Source organism: Atractosteus spatula, chromosome 8, assembly GCF_055471065.1.
Source record: "Atractosteus spatula isolate fAtrSpa1 chromosome 8, fAtrSpa1.hap1, whole genome shotgun sequence".
Classification (NCBI taxonomy): domain Eukaryota; kingdom Metazoa; phylum Chordata; class Actinopteri; order Semionotiformes; family Lepisosteidae; genus Atractosteus; species Atractosteus spatula.
In genome coordinates this window covers 268,341-277,389 of record NC_142713.1, presented here as the reverse complement: position 1 = coordinate 277,389, position 9,049 = coordinate 268,341, and the positions used below count along the sequence as shown (strand labels likewise).

The 9,049-nt window shown below is 56.6% G+C and overlaps 1 protein-coding gene across 1 annotated transcript; it reads left to right on the top strand.

Annotated features, from left to right (window-relative positions):
• Positions 1 to 551: 551 nt before the first annotated feature.
• prrg2 (proline rich Gla (G-carboxyglutamic acid) 2) lies at positions 552 to 4,157 on the top strand. The gene is made up of 7 exons (XM_088923353.1): positions 552 to 818; positions 1,535 to 1,626; positions 2,455 to 2,618; positions 2,808 to 2,841; positions 3,291 to 3,420; positions 3,634 to 3,777; positions 3,861 to 4,157. Exons 2-7 carry the CDS (start codon positions 1,545 to 1,547, stop codon positions 3,898 to 3,900), a joined length of 594 nt encoding a protein of 197 aa, XP_088779479.1. The 5' UTR covers positions 552 to 818; positions 1,535 to 1,544; the 3' UTR covers positions 3,901 to 4,157.
• The last annotated feature ends 4,892 nt before the right edge of the window (positions 4,158 to 9,049 follow it).

Sequence of the window (9,049 nt, the reverse complement as noted above, 5' to 3'; positions counted from 1 at the left end):
CTGTGTCTCAGTTCAGTGGGGTGCTCAGAGTGTCTGACTCTCCACAGTCTCTGTGTCTCTCAGTTCAGTGGGGTGCTCATAGTGTCTGACTCTCCACAGTCTCTGTGTCTCTCAGTTCAGTGGGGTGCTCAGAGTGTCTGACTCTCCACAGTCTCTGTGTCTCTCAGTTCAGTGGGGTGCTCATAGTGTCTGACTCTCCACAGTCTCTGTGTCTCTCAGTTCAGTGGGGTGTCAGAGTGTCTGACTCTCCACAGTCTCTGTCTCAGTTCAGTGGGGTGCTCAGAGTGTCTGACTCTCCACAGTCTCTGTGTCTCTCAGTTCAGTGGGGTGCTCATAGTGTCTGACTCTCCACAGTCTCTGTGTCTCAGTTCAGTGGGGTGCTCATAGTGTCTGACTCTCCACAGTCTCTGCGTCTCTCAGTTCAGTGGGGTGCTCAGAGTGTCTGACGGATGAGAGCGTGACGCCGACCTGCAGGACTGAACGAGCGAGTCCGTGTCGCTCGGGCACGCGGTCCGACCGGTCTGTCACGTGACGCGCGGGCGGGGTGCGCTCGCAGGTACAGGTGGGCTGTGGCTGCTGTCTGCGGACGTGCATCGCTTTCCTGGTTTCGACTGACTTTAAACAGCAGGACAAAAAAAAAAACGAAACACGGAGTAGGCAGGACCCACGGAAGGCCGCGGACACGAGAGGGCTTGGTGTCCGACGCGGACCGAGCAGGCGACTGCAGGGATATTTTTATCCAGCTTGTTTTTTTCCTTTTTAACGGGTTGGCACAGGTCGTGCGTGAGGCTGCCGGCTGGCAGGAGTTCTCCCGGCAGGTGAGCGTGGCTCTCTCGTGGCGTGGCGTGCGGTGCCGACCCGCTCGGCGTGTGTGTGTGTGCCCGCTCCCGAGTTCCAGCTGGGGTGCGCGATCAATCCTTCTCGTTGCTGTTGCTCCTGGGCCCGTGTGGCTGTGTTTATTCCGGTTCGGGGACCCCGGACCCCGGAGCCGCGAGGACTCGGGCCGAGCCCGACGGGAGCAGCAGTCGCGAGAGAGAGAGCCCAGGGCAGAAGTCGGTCCGGACTTCCTCAATCCGGCAGAGCGGAGTCACTGCGAGACTCGCGGGTCGGTGGCCGTGCGGGGCCTGACCCCCGGTCCGGGAGAGCTGGTCAGTCGGTCCGCAGGCAGGGTGGCGCTCCGAGAGACTGGACTGTCCTGTCCGAGTAGGCTGAGGCCTTTATAAAACCGTTATAAGGTCGAAGAACAAACGTTTTCTGTTTCATTCTCGAGATGCAGTGTGTTGTTATCGACCAATATGTTCTGGGCCGCTGAGAACTCACAGACATCACTGCAGCATAAGAGGGGTACACCAGGGGTACAGTATTTACACTGCAGCATCAGAGGGGTGTTTCTTTACCGACTCCAGTATTGAAGTGGTCTGTTTGCTGTGTTGTGTGAGGCTGGTTTTGTCTGGTGTGGCAGATGCTGTTGTGTTGTGTGGTTGGTGTTGTGTGAGTAAGATTGCTGTTGTGACCTGTGTGTGCTTCTTTTAAGGGGTTCAGTGATGTGGGGCTGCGGTGTCCTGTGGGTGTGGCTGCTGTCACTGGTGTGTCTCTCAGTGTCCAGGAGTCTCAACAGAAATGAAGGTAAGTGTGTCTCTCGCAGGGGGCTCTGTCTGTCCGTCCGTCCGTCCAAGGTGCTTTCTAAGCAGGACCGAATGAAACAAAACTAGACAAAATAAAATCTTCAGACATATTACAGACATTTAAAACAAACACATATCATCAGATATTTACATACATTTATGCCATGCTGAAAAGAGAAGAAAGACAACACAACGTTTCGGCCTTGGATCCTTCTTAGGGTGTCACCTTCTTCTCTTTTCAGGTGGAATAAATCTGTTACTTGTTCCTTTGCAGCCTACGCCTGCTGACGCAGCTCCCCACCTGAACTATTGACATATACTGTAGACAGATGGAGCATTACTGGGAGACAGACTCACTGTTCCTCAGGCTGTGACAGGAGATCCCATACTGGGCTGCCAGATCCACTGAGTTCCCTCCTCCCTCTCCCAGTAGGATTGGGACCCATTGTGATTCTGGCAGGTGTGGGTGGTCACAGCCTGTCCTCTCTGGGCAGCCAGGTCTGCCTGTGTCCAGTTTCTCTGGCCAGGCTGTGGTCACTGAGCCTGTCCTTTCTGGGCAGCCAGGTCTGCCTGTGTCCAGTGTGTGTGTCCAGGCTGTGGTCACTGAGCCTGTCCTCTCTGGGCAGTCAGGTCTGCCTGTGTCCAGTTTCTATGGCCAGGCTGTGGTCACTGAGCCTGTACTTCGTCAGGGTCTGTTTCTTTTTGCTGTTTCTTATCTTGGTCAAATATTCGGCTAGTGTGTATTGTCTGTTTAGGGTTCTGTAGCATTCCAGTTTGTGTTGTGTCTGTGTGTGTCTCTCTCTCAGCTGTCTGTCTCTCTCTCCCTCAGTGTTCCTGGAGCAGCAGGAAGCTGTATCTTTCCTGAGCCGCTCTCTGCTGTTCAACAGCTGGGACATGGAGCTGGTGGTGCCGGGGAACCTGGAGAGGGAGTGTATGGAGGAGATCTGCTCGTACGAGGAGGCCAGGGAGGTGTTCGAGGACACTGCGAAAACGGTGAGACCAATGTCCACACATACTGACCGTCCGGACACCACAGCGCACCGACACCGACCGGACACCGCAGCACACCGACCGGACACCGCAGCGCACCGACACTGACCGGACACTGACACTGTATGGAAATATTTTTAATGTTGTCTGTAACTACTGCTGCACTGAACGCGATGTTGTCTTTCTTTCCAGAATGCTTTTTGGAAGGACTATGTGCATGCTCATGGTAATTCAGCTGGTATTTTTCTACTTCTTCTTAGCCAGCGGTGTTGCTACAGTGTGTGTAAGAGAGTTGAGGTTCCAGTGTCCCAGTGTCTGTGTGCATGTGTTTCTGTATCTGTAAAGATCACATCTGAGAGCCTTCCAGCTGATCTCAGAGAGAGAGGGAGGGAGCAGGGATATAAAGAGCAGGGGAGACAGAGAGAGAGACTGTCCAGTGTCTTCAGGTGTGAGGAGAGAGAGAGAGACTGTCCAGTGTCTTCAGGTGTGAGGAGAGAGAGAGAGACTGTCCAGTGTCTTCAGGTGTGAGGGGAGAGAGGGAGAGACTGTCCAGTGTCTTCAGGTGTGAGGAGAGAGGGAGGGAGCAGGGAGAGAGAGCTGTATCCTCTGACCTGGAAAGAAAAGGAGACGCTCTGAAGAGATGAGGGGGTGTAACCAGGTGTGTCTCTGTTCCAGACCATTCTCCCCGTGTGGATGTTGCTGGGCTGGTCGCTGGACTCCTGGCCCTCCTTGTCATCGTGGTGATCGCTGTGATCGTGGGCTGTTACTGCTACAGAGCCCGGCACAAGCCCAGCCGAGCGGGCAGGTACCGGACCACCGCGCCTGTCCCTGTCGGTCTGCTGCAGCTCGTCTCTCTCTTACTCTCTCTCTCTCTCTCTCTCTCTCTCTCTCTGTGCCTCGTCTCTCTCTCTCTCTCTCTGTGCCTCCTCTGTCTCTGCCCCTCTGGGAGGCACTGTTGATGTCCTGCTGGTGTGACTGACCCCGGCTCCTGTCTCCTCCCTCTCTCCGGCTGCCCCAGCGTGCCCGTGCGGATGCCCGGAGATAGCCAGGTCCCTCCAGAATCTGTGCCCCTGGCGCCCATCCCTGCCCCCGGCCTGCCCTCCTACCACGAGGCGCTGGCGCACAGCGGGCAGCACGACGCGCCCCCGCCCCCCTACACTGGGTGAGCGATGTGTCCGCCGCCGGCGACGAGGACGAGGACGATGAAGAAACGTCGCCCTTACTCACCTCCATTTGTGTCCGCAGGGAGGTCCCGTCAGACCCCCCCGCAGAGCCGGACCAGTGAGGAGGAGGAGGAGGAGAGGATGGGGACTGGGGAGGAGCAGGGGGAGGAAGAGCGGCCGTGTGTCCGTCCGCCGGCCCGGGGGGAGACGCTGTCCTGCGGTGGGGTCTCGCCGCTGTCCCAGAGCCGGCCGGCCGGGGGGCCAGACTTTGGCCGGGGGTCCCACTGGACAGTGCTTTTTACATGGAACAGCCAGACTCGTCTTTTTAATTCAGGAGCGAATGTTTGTGTGTCTTTTTTCAATAAATGTCCGACCCAGACTGGAACTGCCCCAGTGCTTGAGTGTGGAGCAGGACAGGAGGTGGACAGTGGGGCAGGAGGGGTGGACAGGAGGGGTGGACAGTGGGGCAGGAGGGGTGGACAGGAGGGGTGGACAGTGGGGCAGGAGGGGTGGACAGGAGGGGTGGACTGTGGGGCAGGAGGGGTGGACAGGGGGGCAGGAGGGGTGGACAGTGGGGCAGGAGGGGTGGACTGTGGGGCAGGAGGGGTGGACGGCAAGGCAGGAGTTTGTAATTCCAGCAGGTGGACGTGACTTTTCGAACCAGCGACACCTGGAGCAGAGAGCGTTGGCTCTTGAGCGCTGGAGCTACTGGCGGTTCTTTCGGACCCGCCGAGAGAATGGGAGACTGGGACAGGGACGGGTCACCCGGAGAATCCTGCCGGAGGACTGAGACCCTGGTTTGGGAAGGACGGGACACGTTTTTAGATCATGTGAACAGCCGACACAGCAGACTGGGGAGAGCAGATCTGAGCCTGTCTCCGTGGGTGGCCACGGACAGGTGAGGGCGGTGTGACACTGGGGTCGTGGACGGGCTGGAAAACGGGCTTTTCAAAAGCTGCCAGACTTCCGGCACAGCAGAGGGCGCAGCATCGCCAGTGTCCACCAGAGGGCGCCTGCGCGCCAGCATTGTCTGGAGTGAGCCGGTACAGTGCCCTCTGGTGTACACGGCCTTTATCTGATCCGGGGAGAAGATTAATCCTATTTGTATTGTAGACACTTGGCACCCTGTTGCAATATAGGCTACAGTCCCAGTGCAGTAGGACAGTCCTGTTACAACAGGAGCTACAGTCCCAGTGCAGTAGGACAGTCTGTTACAACAGGAGTTACAGTCCCAGTGCAGTAGAACAGTCCTGTTACAATAGGAGCTACAGTCCCAGTGCAGTAGAACAGTCCTGTTACAATAGGAGCCACAGTCCCAGTACAGTAGAACAGTCTGTTACAATAGGAGCTACAGTCCCAGTACAGTAGAACAGTCCTGTAACAATAGGAGCTACAGTCCCAGTGCAGTAGGACAGTCCTGTTACAATAGGAGCCACAGTCCCAGTACAGTAGAACAGTCCTGTAACAATAGGAGCTACAGTCCCAGTACAGTAGGACAGTCTGTTACAATAGGAGCTACAGTCCCAGTACAGTAGACCAGTCCTGTAACAATAGGAGCTACAGTCCCAGTACAGTAGACCAGTCCTGTTACAACAGGAGTTACAGTCCCAGTACAGTAGAACAGTCTGTTACAATAGGAGCTACAGTCCCAGTGCAGTAGGACAGTCCTGTTACAATAGGAGCTACAGTCCCAGTACAGTAGACCAGTCCTGTTACAACAGGAGTTACAGTCCCAGTGCAGTAGAACAGTCTGTTACAATAGGAGCTACAGTCCCAGTACAGTAGACCAGTCCTGTTACAATAGGAGCTACAGTCCCAGTGCAGTAGGACAGTCCTGTTACAATAGGAGCTACAGTCCCAGTACAGTAGACCAGTCCTGTTACAACAGGAGTTACAGTCCCAGTGCAGTAGAACAGTCTGTTACAATAGGAGCTACAGTCCCAGTACAGTAGACCAGTCCTGTTACAATAGGAGCTACAGTCCCAGTACAGTAGACCAGTCCTGTTACAACAGGAGTTACAGTCCCAGTGCAGTAGAACAGTCTGTTACAATAGGAGCTACAGTCCCAGTACAGTAGACCAGTCCTGTTACAATAGGAGCTACAGTCCCAGTACAGTAGACCAGTCCTGTTACAATAGGAGCTACAGTCCCAGTGCAGTAGAACAGTCTGTTACAATAGGAGCTACAGTCCCAGTACAGTAGACCAGTCCTGTTACAATAGGAGCTACAGTCCCAGTACAGTAGAACAGTCTGTTACAATAGGAGCTACAGTCCCAGTGCAGTAGGACAGTCCTGTTACAATAGGAGCTACAGTCCCAGTACAGTAGACCAGTCCTGTTACAACAGGAGTTACAGTCCCAGTGCAGTAGAACAGTCTGTTACAATAGGAGCTACAGTCCCAGTACAGTAGACCAGTCCTGTTACAATAGGAGCTACAGTCCCAGTACAGTAGACCAGTCCTGTTACATTAGGAGCTACAGTCCCAGTACAGCAGGACAGTCCTGTTACTCAGTTCACCTGGTGCAGAATGCTGACTGTGTCTGCGCTGGGAATGAAGTGGGTCCCCTGCTCTATTTAGCGTGGAATTTACATCTCTATTAGAAATGCAGTTTACCACAGTAGTGGCACGTGAACGCTTTTGCTCCGTTTCTCTGGAGCGCTGGGGTCCGCGCGCTCTGCAGGAAGCGAGCTGTAACAGCGCCTGCAGGCACGAGCCGGAGAGGGTCGCTCGCGCGACCACAGTGTCGGATCCTGCGAGGGCGCTTTCCTATTGGCCCGCGCCCGCGGCCCGTCTCCCCTGGCAACCGCGAAGCACCGCGCGCTGGCGGACCTGCGAGAAACATCAGCGAGGAGACGGAAGGGGTTGCGGGGGGGGGGGGGGCGTGACGTCAGACGGCTGCGCAGGGGATCTGCGCAGAGCTGCGGGCTTCTGCGCTGGGGCTGGGGAGGACGCTGCGTGCTGTTTGCACTCGTTTCGAGAATTAAGAGAAAGACTTTGTCCGTCTTTACCCGAGGCAACAGACCTAAAACAACACAAGCATGGTGCGGGGTCATGGTGTCATGATCCCAGAGGTCACGCAGGCTTGTGTGGCTGGGCTGACTGGTGGGGGACTGGGGTCCGGGTCCGGCTCTCAGCCGGCTGTTCCGGACGGCAGTCAGCTCCCCGCCTCTGTCCGCACTGTCCATCGGTGTCGCCAGCTCTGCAGGAACGCAGGCGTGAAACGGGCCCGTTTAACATTCCCGAAAACTACAGGGGCGCGTGTTCAGGGCGCTGCGCCGTTTCCCCCCCTCTGGGAGAGACACTTACTCCTTTTAAGGGTCCCAGCTATACACCCGGACCAGGGGTCCCCCGTGCTGGTCCTAGAGCCACACACACCTGCTGGCCTGGACTCCAGCCTTAACATCTCAACACGTCAACGCAGCCCTGACTGAACTGGCCATTGGCCCGACTGGAGCTCCTGCAGTCGGGATTGTATTTCACTCAGGAAATGCAGTCCTGAAAGGGGACCATCAAGTGGATTTAAGATCTGGAAACAGTCCCACCATCCCTAGCAATCCTGCTGTTAAGACAATGAATACTTGGGTTGTGTATTTAAGCGCAGGTCTGGTGTGTGGGTCTCCAGGACTGGGATTGAGGACACCTGCCCTACACACAGTGACCTTCAACCCCTGACTGAAGACCCCCAGAGCCCCTGAAGGACTGGGGCTCTCAGGGACTGAACTGGGCCAGTTACTGTCCTCACGCTGACCTTTAACCCCTGACTGAAGACCCCCAGAGCCCCTGAAGGACTGGGGCTCTCAGGGACTGAACTGGGCCAGTTACTGTCCTCATGCTGACCTTTAACCCCTGACTGAAGACCCCCAGAGCCCCTGAAGGACTGGGGCTCTCAGGGACTGAACTGAGCCAGTTACTGTCCTCATGAGCCCAGAGTCACGCTGACCTTTAACCCCTGACTGAAGACCCCTGAGGAGACTGGAGACTCTGCTGGTGAACGGTGGGGGGTGGGTCGCTCCAGGAATGGGCAATGACCTAGAAATGTCGCCCCTTGCTGATGCAGCACCCCCGCTGCCCTGTAGGGGTCCTACTTCCTCCTTGACGCTGAGGGAAACCAGCAAGTGTGTTCGAACGAGTTGTGTTCACTGCGACACGTGTTATCCCCCAGAGGTGGCAAAATCTGGGGTCTTCTGCCTGCAGGGGGTCCCCGGAACATCCCCCACAGCACAGCCGCACCAGCAGGTCGCCCCCAGACCACCGCAGGCCTCGCGGACAGCAGGGCTCTGGCGTCCTGCCCTGGGACGGGGCAGCTGGGCGGTGTCCTACACACACTGGGGGGGTCGGCTCCACTGCCACACATTGCCGGTCTCCCCAAGGTGGAGGCAGAGGAGTGGCACGCCGCCGATCGAGACATCCCTGTCCTGACAGCGGGGGCGTGAGGAGCCCTCGCCTGCCCGAGGGGCTCAGCGCTGGGGCTCCCCGACTCCGTCCGGGCCGGGTGTCTGCTGACACCCCCTACCCCTTCCCCTCACAGCACGGTGCTGCGGTTTAGCGGGTCTCTGCCTCCCTCCCTGACTCGGGATGCGCTGGCCCGCCGTCGGCCTTTTGTTGATTTACCGACACGCCAGCCTCTGCCCGCCGGGGTCGCCCCCTCCGCCCGCGCGCAGCAGAAACGGCCCCCTTCCTCCGAGCGGCGCGGCTCGGCACCCCTCCCCCCCTTTTGTCAGTTTCGACCTGAAATGTATGCCGGGAAGATTTCAGCTTAGCTGCTGCGTGTGTGTGTGAGAGAGAGAGAGAAAGAGACGGAGAGGGAGGGAGAGAGAGAGTGTGAGTGAGGCAGGCAGGCAGGCGCTTCTTAAACATGGCGGCTTTGCAGGAAAATGACTGAAAATGTGCAGAGACAGGAGCCGTAACGAGCGGAGGGATTTTATAAAACGGCGCACGGAATCCGAGACCGGGCTTTTGCTGGGAGACTAAAAACGAAACAAAGCAAAGCAACAGCAACTACAACAAAAAATTGCACGCGTGATTTTTCTTCCTGCGTGTGCGCAAAGGGAGGGGGCGCGTTCTTATTTTTGTTTTTTTTTTGCGTGGAAAAAAAACACAAAATAACCTGGATTTCTCTCCCCCCGTCTCTCTTCCCCACCTCCCAGCCATAACAGGAGACAGGGGGGAGAAGAGGAGAGAGAGAGAGACAGAGGCGGCATCGGCCAGCGAACTATAAAGGAGAAAAGAGACTGACAGACTGATTTTTTAGAAACGTCTCTCCTCAGACA